General features: G+C 42.6%; 1 protein-coding gene across 1 annotated transcript in view; it reads left to right on the top strand.

Moving 5' to 3' along the window:
- The first annotated feature begins 1,239 nt into the window (after positions 1-1,239).
- LOC126564923 (neuroguidin) overlaps positions 1,240-18,612 on the top strand; it is a 34,611-nt gene continuing 17,238 nt past the window's right edge. Inside the window, exon 1 of the mRNA XM_050222049.1 lies at positions 1,240-1,337. Coding sequence (XP_050078006.1) covers positions 1,329-1,337 — 9 coding nt within the window. The 5' untranslated portion in view covers positions 1,240-1,328. The remainder of the gene's footprint in view (positions 1,338-18,612) is intronic.

Raw genomic sequence — 18,612 nt, 5'->3', positions numbered from 1 at the left:
TGGCGGCGCGGGTTCACGAGGAAACAAAAAAAAAGCACCGATTCGTTGCACTTCGATACTCACATGCGTATGTGAATCTACCTGCACACGCACTCACCATCAGTGTGTGTGTGTAGTGCCAAAAAGGACGACGAAACGCGTCGAGGTAACCGTGGAAAAAAAATCACAGTGTCCTGAACGAAAAGGGAGCGAGCGGTACAGCCGTACATGCTGTTTCTTCCTGCCACAGTGGATGCAGGTTTTGCGATACGCGTGTGTTAGTGCGCAGCGTATAAAGCCCGTGTCCTTTTTATCTGTTTAGGGGGTTTCCCCCTAGTGTGTGTCGTCGCGCACTGTGTTCGATTGGAAAAACACGACGGAATATCCTTTTCATCGGTCGCGACCACCGTCGTACGGAATCAATCGCAGCGCAGTCGAAGTTGAAGGTTGACGTGTGCCAAACCGGGGTTGCTGTCGTCTGGCTTGGCTGTTACCGCGCGGGCTGTAGCTGTCCCGTTTGCCGTTTTCGGTGTTTGCTGAAAAACACAAAACAGTAGCCATTGACTTCTGGTGCTGCTGTTGCCTAGTTATTTGCAAGGACCATTTCTTCCGCTGTGTCGTTCTCAATCGTGCAAAAAAAAATGTAACCATCCAATGGCCATTATTGCCCGGGTTTTTGGCAAACTTTCACCGTAAAGAAGATTCGCGGATGTGTGAGAAAGTTGTATAAGTTGGGAAAAGATGCAACGGATGACCGTAACCGGCGTGCAGCGAGCTTAACTTAATGTTTTGTGTTGTTATGATTTAATTACATTCTTTGTTTTACGTTTTTAGTACGTTAATTGTTGTGATGAATCATACAGTGACAGTTTGGTGGAGTGCAATTTTGGATAAATTCTAATCAAAATCGTGTTTGCCAATCGTGGTACAAGTGATACTCGCCTCATGTACAATAGTGATTTTTTAAGTGCATCATACAACAAACAAAACTCTTCGAGGCAAAGTCCGATCGCAGTAGGCCCATCCCGGTTACGTGCAGGTTTGCCTTGGTTACGAGTTTGTTGAAAGTCAACAGTGCAAAGGACCCCTACCCCTTATCCGGCTACCCAAACCGGGCCAGTGTACTGTACAGTGTCAACGTTTTGCAATCGAAGTAGCAGTCGACAAAGTGGTTTGCGTGTGCGTGTGTGTTTGTGTCCCTTTCCTCATCGAGCCAGTTCCTGCATACAGGCACCGCGCCACCACGAAGCACGTCGTCAATCGAGAGCGAAAAAGGACGAACCCTGCAATCTTTGGTCCTATCAAAACCCATCAACGGAGCGGACCGCGCGAGCAAAACATTTTTAAAAATGGTGCAGGTAAATGAAGGACGATTACAATCGTCCGAGCGTGGACCTGGGGATCAGTATATCAGGATTCTTTACTGCTTCTTCTCCCTTTGCATCACATTTCGCCGGATTCTAGTCTCACCGCCTTGAGTGTGTTTGTGTCTCTGTGTATGTATTTCCGGAGGGTTGGTTGGTACAAAACCCGAAGCGAACGGAGCCGCGGACGAAGATGTTTGCCACGGTGGCAAAGTGGTTTGCACGGGGTAACCGGAAACCTGGAGGAAGAACACAGGGGAAAAGGGGCCATGCAATGGCTGCTAATGGATGGCCAGGGGTTTCTTTTTTTTTTCGTTGGTTTCGTCCCATTTCCTCTCTTCAGCAGTCAAAATAATAGAAACAGGATCATTCCGTGCAGTTGTTACGGTTTATGTTTTTCCCCTACTCGTTCTGTTGCGGGACGTCGCCAAACATTTGAATTCTGGTTTGTGCAAGCGCGTTCCACACGGTCTCTGTCTCTCTGTGTTGCACGTGTGTATGCGTGTGAGTCAATATTGAAGGGATGAATGAAATCTCGTAGAAAAAATATACATAATGGAAGGATTTGCGGTGCATTATCCTGTGCCGTGCTTCGCGAACCATTTCATCCCCATCCGCGGGTAGGCAAACGGTTGCTGTGGACGAATTGAATGGTTGAAACGGCTCGCTATTGCCCCGTACTTTGCTTTTGGAAAATTACTCAAGTGTTGACGGTTATGACTCTCCTCTGTACAAGGCGATATACTAAGAAGATGATGATGATGCTGATGGGTAAAGAACTCCCGAAAGGATATTTTTCTATTCAATACTGGGAAGTTGTTCATTGATTATACCAGAAGGATACTCGCTCTAGGGTAAATGTATGTTTGGAATGTTTCAATTATGTATTGAGGAACAATTGTTAAGGATTGTTGTCAACTTAAGCTCAAGATATGGTTAAGATAGGTAGTAATAGGAGGAGATATGGTTAAGATAGGTAGTAATAAGTAATAGGAGTGTTCTGTTGCTGTTTGTGTAGAATTATCCACTTAATACTCTCGTTAACGTTTGTTGAAATCTCTGAGCAATTGTGAAGGTTGCTTATTTCCTTCTTCTTCTTCTTGGCCTGCTCAGGGCTGCATTCGATCTCCGACAGGTTAGACTCCACTTGATCCAGCCAACGAGCTCAAGCGCGCTGACGCTGACGAGCACTTTCTTGATGGGGCATGAGTCCGGCATCCTCATCACGTGCCCCAGACTTTGACTACCATTCTCCTTCGCCGCACGCCTTGCTTGCACACACCGTCAAAGAGAGTTCTTAGCATCCGCCGTTCGAAAATGGTGAGTGCATTGGCGTCCTCCGTCAGCATAGTCCAAGACTCGTACGTGTAGAGGACTACCGGACGTATCAAGGTGCGGTAAAGGTTACTTATAATTCTTGAATTAATGATCTCCAGGGGTTTGCCGGTCGTACAATAGCATATTAGACTTATTGATGCCACGTAGTCCGTGCCGGATAAGTCAGACTTGCTACGGAGGAATGTTTCGGAACCCAAAGGATACCCAGGGTCCTGACGCGTTAAGACCCACAGACTGTGTTGACTGTGTATTTTTTGCTTGTGTTTGTCGAATGTAAATCCACCCTTTTGCTCATAGAAAACTGCTTAAAATGTTTTTATTGTATTCCTTTATAAAATATTAATTCATTTCAACTGAGATTATCATTATCAGTCCAGCAGTATTTTGTACAAGCTAAAGAACAATTTTGATTTATCTCTTGGATCTTTTAGAAGATCTAAAGTGTAATGGAAAGGGGGCAGAGGCCTTTTCGGGGTAGAAGCATCAGGGAAGGAATACTACATAAAATAAAGAGAACTAACGAATTCTTTACCTGCAACAATTCGTTGGACTAACTCACTGTCGTACTCACGTCTATTATCTCATGATGTTTCCTGAAGGAACATTTGTGGTGCGTATCTCCACAAAGCAGAAGCCGAAATCGAATCTCGTCTCTATCGCATCTCCATCGCAGCTATGGGTAAAATTAAGTCAAGGAACACCCTGAATGACAGGGCAAATCCTCTCGAAGTTTTAAAGTTAAAAACGAAAAAATTGCCGTATGAAATAACTTTTTGGGGAACATTTAAATATGATATTACATTCTGCTTCATTGAAGATTTCTTATTTAAAATACGATAATGTAAGAAATTTTTTGGCAAATGCTTGACTTGACGACCTCCAAATTCATCTAATTCATGGCCATCTAATGGCCATCTAATGGGTTACTCCGAGTTCACTATCTAATGGCTTACTAGATTTGCTGATACCACGTGATTGGATAACCTAATTGGGATGGAATTGGGTTGGAATTAATCTAATGGAATACCAAGAAATGTGTAGCATCCATACTGCACATCCTGGTATAATGACATCAAACTACTTCTTCCAACTAACTACACGGTGTGCACAATAAATTTGACAGTTCCGGTGGGAATTGGAAACCATTTGTTTTGTTTTAATAAAGCAAATAAGAAAAAATGTTTTAGCTTTTTAGTTTAGCTTACCATGTTGGCTGCACAAATTACACAAAGTAACCACCCTAGGCATCGATGACCGTCTGTATCCTCTTCCGGAGTCTGGAGCAAGGTCCTGGATAGGTCCGCAAAAACGGTCCTAATTTTTTGCACTATTTCTGCTTTTGTGTTGCAGGACGTTCGGTTGGTGTCCCATTTAACCATGCCCCACACGAAATAGTCTATCGGGTTAAGGCCCGGGGAGCTGCGAGGCTCCCACCACCCCGGGGATTGGGGGTGGGGCAAGACGCCGAATCTGTTAACCACACATACGTTAACCACACACACATCTACCATTGGCTACTTTGGTTATCCAGAGTTTGACGACCGTGTCCAGCAGCTTCAAATAGTCGTACGCGTTCAGCCTCAGGCGCTGCTCGAAGAAATGTCGAAGAACTCGTCGTTCCGTAAGCAATCCGACCTTCCTGGTATGATTCTTCCGTTGTACCGCCGCCGTCTTGATGTTTGCTTCCATAGTTCCGGTTAGTCCCACTTATTAAGGTCACTCGACATTTTCTTCACTGTTTTCAAACACTTGTGGCTTCCGAATGACGTTTCGTTTGTTTTGATACGATAACTCAATCACGAGCTATAAACGAGTGTGTCAAATGTTTCAAATTTATCATGCACACCGAGTACATTTCTATTGACTTGTGTTGACAGATGTATCTATAAATATAAATTATCAATTAATCAAAAGACCATAGGTTTTAGTAGCTTAATTGCATCCTTCATGTTCAACACATTATTAACACTCTTTTATGGGATAAAAAAGGATAAAAAATGTCTTCAAATAGCGGCATGCCGAATAATATTTTAAACCCAACGTTGTGCAACCGATTTCGAATAAAAATGCTGCAATTCTTACGACACCTGTTCTTGAAATTTTCTTTATATTTTAATTAATTCCTGTAATGAATATGAGTATTCCATCATTGTTTTACTGCAAAACTCAATCTACTTACATCTCAAACACACACACACACACACACACACACACACACACACACACACACACACACACACACACACACACACACACACACACAATGCCAGAGTTTCGCTTTGTGCTTGATCAATTCGCTGTAACGACGGTGGGATTTGGTCGTGGCCAGCCTTCTGGTTAAGCTTTGATGAATCCCCGGCAATTCTGCCATTTTCACCTGGCAGAATTTGGCCCTTGTTGTGCTGATGCTCGATGGACAAGGCTTCAGGCAAACGCACCGAAGCGCACCAAACTCCCCCGATCGTTGCACAAACGGTTTGCGTTTCGTTTGCGTTCAAACGCCGTCAACAAAGGCGACAGGATGCTGCTGCTGCTGTTGGTGATGCTATGCCGCTGCTTTTGGCATGGTCCGTTTTGTGTGCGAGTAGTATATGTGCACACATGTGGGGGTTGCCTACATGCCATTGCGAAGAACGTGCACCGAATTGTCGCCGTATTTTCTTTCCTTACGCAACCCGCAGCTCGTTGAGATTTTCATGCAAACGGGAGAAAGTACAACGAACAAAAAAAAATCAAATTTGCACACACACACACACACACACACACACACACACACACACACGCAGCCTGTCTAACGGGAGGAGGACGAGCGAGAAAAAATAACAACCCGGTTTGTGCGTTGGATGGATGCTGGCAATCCTTTGCGCCAGGACCAGGAATATCGGGAGTAAAAACAGTCAGCGAGAAAAAAAAGTACACCCTTTTCCCATTTTGGTTTCCCTTTGGCTCAACGACGGGGTTTTTCCCCTGCGAACAGGGGTTCCACATACACAAGGACTCGCACACATACACGCTGTGTGATAGAATTTTTATTAAACTTTGTCCTGGCAGAGGAAAGCAACCAAGGACAAGCGGGGCCTCCTGATGCGGCTGTGTGTGTGTGTTTTTTTTTTTTAACGCTCCTGTCGTTGTCCGTCTCTATGTATGATATGTATGCTACAAAGGCCAGATGCGATGAGAAGAGAAGGGAGGAAGGGAGGGAATGGCTTACGCACACCACGCAATTTCCCCGCGATCCGGGGTTTGCGTTGAGTTTGGCGATTTTTTTTTCGCCTCTTGCCATGCATTGTTGCGAGCTCGAGCTCTCGTGGTCCCCATTCCGGTTGAATATAGTAGGAATGTAGCGTGGTGTGTTCCCTATCGACGCGGTCATCATCCTTACCCAACCTGTGGTACTGCTGGTCAGGCAATAATATTTTTAAAATGTTTATTAAAAACACACACACGAGTCCCCGACGTCGTCGTCGCGTTTCTGATAGTCCTGTGGTGGGGGAAAATTGGAAAAATTTGAATATTCGGTAGTGGTGAGCGCGTTGTTGATTTTTTCCCGCTTCGGTGTGTTCGAAAATATAATATTTTATTTACGTAATTTTTTTTTTAATTTAAATTTTGCATCGAAAATATTTCTTTGGAAAAAACAAGATTTTTTTTTATACCAGTCATATTTGTTTTTTCTTCTGCTAGCTTGTGCTGCGACAAAATTTATCAATAAATTGATTGGGTATCAGAGGCGTCAGGGAAACCTTCAGCTTTCTCTAGTATGCAGCGCTAAACCTCCATACGTGATGTCTTATTATATTATTTTTTAAAAATAATTAAAAAAAACTATACGGCGTAGAACTGTCATACCCAAATAAAGTAAAAATATTAAAAAATAATTGCAAAAATATTGTTTTTATTGCTCCACCTTTCAAGATTGATTACAATACCATTATTACCATTACAGTTTCCTACAGATAAAAAAGTAGAACGAGTCTGTTCATACTGTAATTTGAATAATTCCACACTGAACCATAGTTTTAATTTAAATGACTCAATTTACGAAAAAAATAATTAAACATGATTTGAGTAGAAAGTTTATTGACTTATTAAAACTATATTAATACTAGTTAACATAAGAATTTTTGGATTTTATAAACCAATAGTTTCAATATTTTCAATTTGTCCTACTTAGTCATGTTCACAAATAACTGTGGACTTACATAGTATATTACTCTTTAGCCAAAAAAATCCTATTCGAAATTCTATTTATTATTTTATCGCTTTCCCTGGTCGAAAACCCCTATAGAAAAACTGCTCGATATTATAGAATTTACAAATATAACTTGCCAAAAACATAAAATCATACCCACAGAAAATAAAATTCCGACGAAAATATGACATAGTCCTACCAGGCTTGGTATTTTTAATTGAAATATTTCTGGAATTTTGATTTAAAATTTTCATCCTTCCACCTTTATGACAGAAAATTTCGTGCTTTGCATACGATCGCTTCATTGGAATAATGCTTCCTCTGCATATTAACAGAAAGTAAATAGGTCGAGCTGACTTCATTTTTTCCTTCCGTGGTAACTTGTGTCCAATCGCTTTGACACAGGAAGTTCCGGAATTATTCCAACCAAAATTACTACATCTGATACGCCTATTGTAGAAAAGAAAATGCGGTTGAAGTCTAGAAACAGCCTGAAAACCCCTGCAATGTGTAATTTTATGAAATTTAGGTCTTTTCTTTGTATATTCTATTAAAATATGGTTAATCATCGTTTAGTTTTCTGTTTCTTACTAAGTTAATAAAACTTTGAAACGAAATTTCCTAAACAATCTAATGGTTTTACAATTAATACCCCATTAATCGATTGCTGAACATAAAGTTGGGCAGAATCATTGAGTATAGTATGGCTACTTTCGAAGCTTCAACACAACCATTCCCAACCTACTGCCCGTCCATTTTCCTTCAATCTGTCGATTCGGAAAGCATCGCCCAGCTCCACACAAACGCGCAGTCCAGAGTTGCGCACATACGCCAATGGTGTACGTATTGCTTTCGCGTTAGGCTTACGCATTGCTCACTGTCCCTCTCGTTCAGCGGGCCACCAAAACCCACCTGACTACTATCATTCATTTTGGCGTTGGCCAATGCAAAGGGCCTTTTTTTGCTTCTCCCAAGCTGAAGTTCGGCCAGAGCTTGCTTCGAAAATTCAACCAACACCACATCCGTGCACGGTGCAACTACTACGCACTAGCGTGTGTGTGTGTGCATGATGCAGCGTTTCGCGTGCCCGTCCCAAAATGGAATGAAGCCCCGGTCGGCACTGTGTATGTGTGTGTGTGTCGGTGCGTAAAACCCTCCCGCCGTATACGGTGCAAGAGATGTACAGCAAGGGACCTACCTACCAGGACCAAAAAGGACAACGACCGCACAAAGGATTGGAAAACGCTGTCATGCAACCCTCCCCCCCTTTTGCTCCTGCTTCTGGATTTGGGCAAACTGCGTGCAGGCCTATTTTACGGGAGGACGCGGGATTTTCATTCGTTTCAGTTGCGCTCGTTTCTAGGAATTTGGATTTGCTAACGATGAGCACCCGATATTGGTTGCGTCCCACGCAAGAATACCACGCAAGGGCACGTGTGTGAGTGTGCCCGTACCGTACCCTCTCACCCTTACGAGCGTTGAGCAGTTCGGTGCACACATCTGGTGACGATTTGCTGCCGTCTGCCGTCGACTTGCCAATCAGGCGGGCGAGCGAACGTTTGCATTGAACGTTTGATATTTTGAAGCACCATCGACGGATATGGCGTTTTGCGGTACACGACGCTAAAGGTAGAAATAATAAATAAGCTGAATAGCAAATCTGTTAGCCGCTGGTGCGAGGTTTGGAATTTTATTTTTAATTTAAAATAAAATCACATGATGGTAGATGATTTATTTATCCGTCAAGAAAGGAAAACCTCCCCCGAAATCGCATCACAAATTCCTCTTTACACTGCTTTTGTGTTGTTCAAATTGTATAAAAATTGATTAAACTCCCAAAGAAGGTTAAACATTATCGGTTGGGAAATGTAAAATTATTGTCGCGCCCAATGTCACACTGGAAATGAAACATTTGGGCAGCTTTTTTTTTTTGGTCTTCCCCTACGACTTTCCTGTGTTTTGGTTTGATTTATGGCGTAAAGATTGTTAGCAGCAACATTCGTTGCTGCATGCTCTTTCCCTCGACGGATGCTCACTTGTGGGACGTTCCTAATTTGGAGAAAAACTCATCCAGGATGACAAAATGCGTGTCCCGTTTTAGGGAAGAAGGGTCATGCATGGGTTTCGGTACTACCGTCGAAGCACGGTACTATAAAATCACCCCGCACTATCGCTTGCTCTCTAGATGCCAACGAAAGTATCATGTTTAACAGCCGGGCAAAGGATGCGTTCTGTAGGTCGTTCACTTTTCCACCGGTAAAGATGGGAAGCGTTGGGCGATATCTTAGGGCCACGGGTGCAGCAGTAGTTGTGTGTATCGTTGCAGGTTTTGGTAGGTACATTACCGAATGGAAAGGGTTTGGATATCGTTTAATACGTTTTCTCGGTAAAAGGTATGTTAAGTTGGTGAGACTAATGAAACACACATACTGTGCAGAGCGAATTTTTAGTGCTGACATATGGGTAGCAGTGGTAGAAAACTATCCTGGGAATTGATATAAACGTGTTACAAACGAAAGAAATAATTGAGAAGCAAATGTTATGTTGGATTCATAAATGGTTAGCTAATTATTCACAGAATTCTAAAATGACAAAGCAACTTGTATACAAAAAAGAAACAGCTTCAAAGTAATCAGGCATTTTTAACACTGACAAAAAAAGTAAATTGTGTCCCCAAACGGAATTAATTTGTAATACACAAAAATGTAAAGCCCTAATAATGGTCTAATGCCAATATGATATAGGACACAGTGGTGTTCATAAAAATAAGATTAATTTATTAATAAGGTTCTAGTAGGTTTCAACAAACACTTTACTGTGTACGATCCCTGGCTGCAGCTTCCCATCCATGAATACCTTCTTGGCGGGGCATGAGTCCGGCGTCCTCATAACATGCCTCAGCCATCGTATCCTGCCGGCCTTTGCTACCGTCAGGGTGTCCGGTTCTCCGTATAGCTCAGCAAGCTCGTGGTTCATCCTTCTCCTCCACACTCTATGCTCGAACACACCGCCAAAGATGGTCCGGAGGATGCGTCGCTCAAACACGCCAAGAGCGTTTGCATCCTTCGCTCGGATGGTCCAAGACTCGTGGCCATATAGGACCACCGGGCGAGTCAGTGTGCGATATATCTCAAATTTCATGCGGTCTCGAAGTCTTCTGGATCTCAACAGGCGGTGAAGGCCGTAGTAGGCACGATTCCCCTGAACAATGCGTCTCTGGATTTCGCTTCTGACATCGTTATCCGAAGTTACGACAGTCCCAAGATAGCTGAACTCTTCTACCACCTCGAGATCGTCGCCGTCGACTAACACGCTGCTTCCCAATCGGGCTCTATCACGATCAGATCCTCCAGCAAGCAGGTATTTCGTCTTCGTCGCATTGATCATCAATCCAATTCTTGCTGCTTACCGTTTCAGTCGGGTGTACGCCTCACACACCTTCGCTGTCATCTTGCCAACGATGTCAATGTCATCGGCAGAGCCAAGAAATTGGAGAGACTGGTAGAGAATCGTGCCACGGATGTCGTTGTTTAGCCCCTTGCTTCGTATGACACCTTCCAAGGCTATATTGAACAGTAGACAGGAGAGTCCGTCCCCATGCCTCAGACCCCTGTGAGGTTCGATCGATTCCGACAACATGTTCGATACTCTCACTCTGCACTGCACCCCATTCATGTTGGCCTTTAACAGCTGGATCAACTTTCCACGAAAGTGGTGCCGCTGCATTATTTTCCATAGCTCATTTCGATCTATGATATCGTAGGCCGCCTTGAAGCCGATAAACAGGGCACTTCTGGAGGATCTGCCGAAGAGTGAAGGTTTGGTCGGTGGTTGATTTGTCTCCAACAAACCCAGCATGGTAGCTGCCGACGAAATCTGTACCAATAGGGGCAAGTCTGCAGAACAAGATCTGGGAAAGGGTGTATTTTACATAATGGAATTTGGTATGGTGCGTTATGAATGTAACTTATTTTACAGGGTTTCGATCTATATCATAGAACTTTTGAATTACAAAGCGCAATTTTTCAAATAGTTAGTGGGATTTAAATTACAGGAAAATTGCAATCATGTAGTGAAATTTCTGCTGAACTTTTCTTTCTATTCTGTTAAACCAGCAAAATGAATAGTTGTCTTCAGGGGCTTATTTACATCAGCAGACCGTATCATCATCACTGTATCAGAAATTTGAACAAATATAACGCAAAAAATAGCAGAGCCAAACAGCAAAGCCAGTTCTGCCACGTTACAAGTCACAACATCAACCCTACTAGGAGTGACAGTTTGTTTTCGGAGCTGCGCCAAGTGTTTTTATCCATATTGACCATGTCCAAGTTTGTGGAGCAGCGCGCATGTAACAAATAAACAATGCGCAATGAAATAAACGCTGCGAAAATATAGCGAATGTTACAAAAAGCCTTCGGGGAAGAATTTATTTCGAAGAAAAATGCATACAAGTGATGGTACAGTGATTTCAAGAATGGCCTTGAGAAGGTCGAAGGCGAGGACCGTCCGGGGAGACCATCCACCTCGTTCGACGGGTAAGCCCACGTCGACCAAATAAAGAATTTGGTGGTTAACAATCGTCAGTTGAAGATACGAGACCTTTCGGAACTTCCATCCGGCGAAAGCGATCGGATTTGTCGAAAAACAACAGCTGGTTTTTGCATTTTTGTAGAGCTTTATGGATCAAACACAACGGAGCCATCGATTTGACAGACGACTCCCGAATAGAATGGACGATGCCCAATTGAGAGTTTACGGCGCCAGAATAAGCATTGACGTTGCCCGATAATAGTTTGACGATGCCGAATTGGCTAGGTAAAACCTGTAATGCAATAGATTGGGCCTGGTGTAGGAAGCGATAGCGGCGAAAGTCTTCTTACAGCAGGACCAGGGTTCAATTCTCATCCGGATACGATCCCTCGTAGTCAGGTCGGACTATCCAACCCCTTGGTCTATCATCAAGTCTAGTTAGTAAACCATTGGATGCCCGGCGTGACCTTATTCAGTATATTTTTTTTTGCAAAGCTTTAAAAAATTAATATCATTTTCACTTATGCTATTATCCTTATGCTATACAGCCTACATCTACAATTTTAATGAATTTGATATTCTGAAAATAGAAATAACAAAGGTTTTAAAGGTAATTATTGTATTGAATGTAATGTTGTATATTTAGATTCTAATAGATTAAGTAAAGTTTCTCAAGGTTAGAGAAGATCTATGTTTTTGCAAATAAAAGTAAAAAAAAACTAAATCGGAAAATTCTAATCAAAAAATCTTTTCGTTGCATCGTCACAAGGTTTTCCATAACAGGAAAACAAATTTTTGGAAGACAAAAACCGGAAGGACCGTACCGTATGCACTCACAATACACATGCAAGCATTTTTCGTTGGTTTGTCTGCCGAATGAGGTGGTTAGGAATGCATCTGCATCGCGGAACCTTCAACCACCACCATCACCGTACGGGTAAGCACTGAATCACGCTCGCGAAAGTCGTGTTTCGCGTAAGATAGTGCAAAAACCCGGAGAAGAAGGTTACCGTAAAATGCTAGTAGTGTTGGTCATGTGAAGGGCTAACCTTTTCCCTTCTTCACGCTTCGCTAGCTGTATGGCTGTTTGCCATTGACTACTGCTGCCACGTTTCACATGGTCACGATGTGTGTCCCTTTCCCTGCCACGATGCTGGTGGCACATATAAGTGGGGGAAAACTCAACACACGATCCTTCTTTCCTTGCTATCATCGTCCTTGCTATCATTCGGTCGATGGTCATAGCAGCATCAATGCTGCGAGTTGTGTGTGAGTGTGCGAGTTTTTTTTTTTTCGCTGTTAGATTTCTCTTCCAACTGCTGCTCATACTCCGGACTGCTGCTACTACTACGCTACAAGCATGAGAGTAGTATCTGACACCATTACTACGATGGCGCTTTCGCGCTTTCTCGAGTGTGTGCCCGATGTTATGAATGAATTCGCTGCTTCTTGAAGGAACGCCAAGGCTTCTTGTCACCGGCTCCGTTTTCTTGTTGCTTCCTTTTGCGTGGATGTCGATGGCAGCTAGCGGTCAAAACTTTCACGGTTCACCATTCCAGTAGGAATGTTTCTTTCTCTTGCGCTTCTTTCGTTTATCGATTGAGTACTTACTTTTGTAGGTCAAGTTTGTCGAGTTCAACTTTTTGGCATTTGTTTGCTTCCTTTGTGTGGTCCTTTTGTTTCTGTCCGTTTGTTGAATACTTAAAGTTTTTAATTTAATTACGTACGCTCTGGAGATGTTAACATGGCTATTACAAACTAAAATAGGGAAAAAACCAAATTAATACAGTTTTTTTTGCAACTTTTTTTGTTGAACAGTTCCTGAAATGTTTGCCCCTACAGATAGGCAATCCGCAATTCGCGGCCAACGAGGGTAATTCGGAAATATTAATGTTAGTTTAATGTTGTAATTAAGTAATTATAATAATTGTTATATTTTTGTGGTTTTGGGTCGCTCCGGGTGTTAAGGCGATAGTGGCACCGGTTTTAACATGGTAATTTCTTCAATCTTTTTTTAGTTATTGTATTGAATGCACACGTTTAACACTAGAACTACCGCAATTTTGGTGCGGTGTCATTCTACTGCGACCAGTCAATTTGACTGGTGGTTGTCAAATGAATAATTTTTAGGATCTGACTCACATTTTCATATTTGTATTTAAGTTTGTATACTTGTCTCAATACACATTTAATTGATTGTTTCTTACATCAGCATTAAAAAATCGTTTCTTTTTATTTCTTTTATTTTATTTCTTGTATATCATGTACTATTTTATAGTTATATTGCAAGGAATACGTCTGTTGGTTATGTATAATTACGTTTCTGTAAGTATTTTGCACTGAAATACGATGCTCTGTTCATCGTTCCACAAACAATTGCCCATGATGTCAATGCTAGAATAGATTTTAAATATTTAATATGCACCAACACTTCGCAGAATTGTTTAACTATGAATAATAAAGGTATGAAACCAGTCAAAATGGCTGATCCGATAGTTCTAGTGTGAAAGCAACTGTAAAGTTATTTTATTTATGTGCTTAAGTACTTTAAAGTTCAATTCAAAACTTTCACTTTTGTCGTTATTTTTTATCTAATTTATTTTCATTTTTTTAAACAAAATATTCCCCATAAAGCTTATCTTTTTCTCTCGCGCAGGATTTATAAATTCATGGAAACAAAGAACCAAATACAAAAAAGCCATCCTTGACTATAAGCAAACTTTTGCACAATGCGAGTAAAATATTGCAAACCAAACAAACGTTCGATGTTGGATGGATCGGATGGAAACATGTCTTGTTTCATCACGGGCAACAATGCTACTGCTGTTTGCCAGGTTTTGATGGGTGTGCGAGCAGGTGGAGTGAAGAGTTGCAAACAAATCAATATCACCCTTCATTGATTCGCTGCTTGCTCACGTGTCTGTGTGTGTGTGTGTGGGGATGCTTGCTGAAAGGGACAAAGGCATCCAGTGCTCTAGCCAGTCCCGCGAGATGGTTCAAATTCTGGTAGTTTCTCGCTTTTTGCTGGGTTGGGAAAGTGTCTCTCGGCACCGTACGCAGTCTGTACGTGCGCGGTACATACGTACAAATGTGTGTATGTGCTGTTGACCCAGGGAACCACCCGGGAGAGAATGGTCATCCACGCGGGTTATGGGATTCGCGCACCAAACGCGCGTCCAGTTATCGTTTTCTCGCTATTCATTCGAATTCCCTAGCAACAGTTTTTTTTCTTCCTTCCAGTCCGCGACTTTCAAAGTATTTTTGCGGGCGTATGTGCGAATGTGTGTATGTTTCATTATGCAATCAATATTTATGCAGTTTCGCTTCCCCTCATCTCCCCCTCCGGTAGTAGCAGGGAGTACATTCGTGAACCGTTTCGCATCGAACGCTCGAACACACAACTTTCTCTTCACCAACAATTGGCATTGTTTCCGTTACTCCCGGTATCTTTGTGACGGACCGTTGGCCAAACCTGTCACCCGCGTACCACGGATGACCGTGTACCATCCATCCATCCACCCACTTTCGGTCGCTGATTACATTTCGCATTCTGCATATTTTTGCGATTCCCGGTGCAGTTCGCCTGGGTCAGAACGTGGTGTTTGTTTTTCCATTTTCAATTTCCATCCTCTCCCCCGACCGCTTGCAGTGTGCGTTCCATATCCTTCGGCCAACGTTCGCTGTACAGCGAGGAAAAAATATATAAATAAATTGATATATTTTTATTCAGTTTTTATTTTACAGTACCATGCAATAGCCTTTATAGCCAAAACGGAAGCGAGAGACTGAAAGAGAGAGAGAGAGCGAGTGCATCAGAATGTGTATGAAGGTTTTATATTCCCGATGGCACACACATGGCGCGGGCAGCATAACATACTCACATACAGCACTGCATATCGCTGCAGCGTAATACCCACCGATGGGGCGTTGCATCCTGCTGTGTTAACTTACGTCCTGAGCCTGAACCATTTACCGTCCGTTACCGTGGCTGGGTGCAACCCAATTGCGCTTGCAAAACAAAACAAAAAACCACGGCTCGATAACGACGCACCAACTGTGTATGTGTGCGTATTTGAGTTGCATTATTTCATGCATCGAAAATGCATTTCGATCGGCGAAACCGTTGCTGGCTTTTTGCGTACCGTTTATTTCGGCTCAGGATTTTTTTTTGCCGTTCCTGTGTGTATGTGCTTTCCATTTCGTCAAGTTGGCTTATCCCCACGCTGCAAATGCTGCATGCGAACTTAATTCGGTTGCCAAAATTAAATGCGCGCTCGTTGAAGCATGAATGCATCGTATGCACCTTGCTGAATGTACGCTTGTGTGTGCGTTACGCATCCCCCACCAAACCACGATTCGGGTGAATATTGCGTTGGAAAATATGTATAGTTATATATTTATATATCTACAGCACATATCTGAAATATTATCCTTTTTGCAGAGCTGCCGGACGCTGCTGGTGGTGATGTATAACATTCCGTGCGTCGGACAGGGTGGGCCGAACGACTATTGGGATGCGAGTGCTGGATGGCTGGAAGGGAAAGTAAACAAAATCGTTGGGGTTTTACCGTTTTTCCGCGATACCACCACACGCTATTGATGTTGTTTTGGGTATGCGCTGGGTAGGCGCGCATATCCCATTATAATATCGATTGCACATGCAGTTCTGTCGTTTTGCTGTGGCGCTCGCTGGCTGGCTACCCGGTTTTATTATGCCTTTTGAAACCGTCGACCTCGCACGCCCGCACACCTCCCCGGTTCCATCAATGCGAGCTAGTAAAAGCTCTACTGCTACGACGAGGATATATTTGATTCGGAAAAAATAATTTTTCAAAATGTTTGCCTACTCGAGATTGTGTTTTTTCTTCGGAGCGGGAATTTCATACGATGTATTTTATATCTCCGTTGGTTAAAATCGAACGGGGCAACCATCCGTAGTCCGTTTGCTGCAGTCCCAGAACAAAGGAAAACATACATTTATTTATTCGGGGTTTTTTTTTCTCGATTTTGTTAATTATGATTTTCCTGCCGTGCATTAATCCTGCCGCGGGACGATTGCGTACCCATGTGCACCCCATTGTTTTTGGTTTGTTGAATGTATGTGCGCATCACGGCGTTATACGGTGGGTTTGATGGAGCATCCAAACCCCACGAGAAAACACCGACCATTTATTGGAGTTTTAATGAAAATGTGTCGTTATCACTTGGCAATGCAGAATAAATTGTACCGCGATAAATAATGTATGATTATTGGCAGAGGCAGCGGCGCGGACACTGAGTGGTACAAAGAAAAAGAAAAAAGGTAGCGGAAATTAACAACAAAATTCGAAATGTACCGCTTTTTCTGTTGGTTTCGTTATGCGTTGCTGGTAAAATGAATGCATTTTATGATGCACATGAAGAACCCTTTTGGATGGCGGAAAAGGGATGAGAGTATGCGTTCGCACGGCCGTTGAAACAAACGTGCAATTGCAACGAGTTTTGTACCCATTTTTTTTCTGGTACATAATTTATCACTCCTGGAGGAAACATTAACATTAATACCTTTTCCGTGTAGTTGATATTTTTTGTTTCGGTTGAAATGCCAATCTATTTTCACTCGAGTGGTATGTATGGGGGGTTGCTGGCCGTAAAAAAAACCCGATGCTGGAACTCTTGTTTGTTTAAATAAAACATTTTAACGCAACACAACAAAAACGAAAAAATGCATGATAGAGGTGCAGCACACACAAAAAAATTGATTGAGGAGTTTTTTTATGCTTTATGGGGGTGATGAAATAATCAGGATTATGCAATATTTTTTTGTATGTCAAACAGTTTTAATTAATATTGGAAGCATAATGCTATTAAACACATTTATGTTATTCTGTGTTTCAATTGTACAAATTTTAGTAAAGTTTCATCAACAGCAAATAAAACTAAAAATCAATTTAACTCTTAAGCTTAAGCTAGCAATACTGGCAATAGATAGTAGCATAAAGAAGCAAAGATATTTTATTCACTAGAATATCAAATGAATAAGCTAATTAATATATTTATTTTAATCAAATATATAAACTTAAGGGGTGTATGGGCGGCTCGGTGGTGTCAGTGACGCCGGTCTTCAAACGTCAGGACTAGGGATCAAATCCCATCCGGATCGTCCTCTCGTAGTGAGGACTGACTAACTTCAATACGAGGTATTCATAAGCCAAAAGCAATACGGCCAGGGCGTTCTTATGGAAAAAAAAGATAGCTAACGTGACCTGAGAGGGTCGTTAAACCAGGAACAAGAAGGTTTATTACATTGATATAGTGATCAAGACAAACTAAATCAAATACCTATCACAATCTAGCGTCGTCGTCTATAAATTCAATGTTCGCTCCATCTTAATTTGGGCCTATCTCATCTCCTGTGCCTATCTGGACGGCTGAAAAAGACTTGACGGGCTATGTAGTTCAGTTTTTGCCGTTTTCAGTTGTTTTGGCGTGATATCCTACCAGAACCTTTGTCTTCTTCTTGGCGTGCTCCGGATAAGTTTCCAGGAAACTCGGTCTAGTCCTCCATCCAACGCTGCATCCGATCTCCGACAGGTTAGACTACACTTGATTCAGCCAACGAGCTCGCTGTGTTTCTCTACGCCTCGTACCGAACGGGTCACTGACGAGCACCTTCTTGGTAGAGCATGAGTCCGGCATCCTCATCGCGTGCCCCAGCCAACGTATCCTTCCGGCTTTGACTACCGTCAGGATATTAGCACCGCCAAACAGCTCAGCTAGCTCGTGGTTCATTCTCCTTGGTCACACGCTCAGCTCGCATACACCGCCAAAGATAGTCCTTAGCACCTGCCGCTCGTAAATGGCGAGTGCATTGGTGTCCTCCGCCAGCATAATACAAGACTCGTACCCGAATAGGATTACCGGACGTATAAGTATGGGCGTTATATCGTACATTTCGTGTGTTGTTGGAATCTTCTGGGTTGCTACCCGAACTCTGAGTCTTATTCGCTGTACAATGGCAGTGTTTCTGAGAATCTTCAACTTTAAAGTCATGGTTTTCAACAAATATTAAACAGAATCCATGTGTCAGATGCGAAGAATGTGTGTTTTCGGACTATTCTGCGTAGTCCTAGCTTTGAACGACGCCGTAAGTGGTTTTGAGTGCTTATCCCATAAGATCAATATCTTAGTTACTTACTTACTTATCAGGTGCTACAACCGCTTTGC

This window comes from Anopheles maculipalpis, chromosome 3RL (assembly GCF_943734695.1).
Source record: "Anopheles maculipalpis chromosome 3RL, idAnoMacuDA_375_x, whole genome shotgun sequence".
NCBI lineage: Eukaryota > Metazoa > Arthropoda > Insecta > Diptera > Culicidae > Anopheles > Anopheles maculipalpis.
Note: the sequence above shows the minus strand (reverse complement) of the source record. Positions and strands in the feature narration are given on the sequence as shown.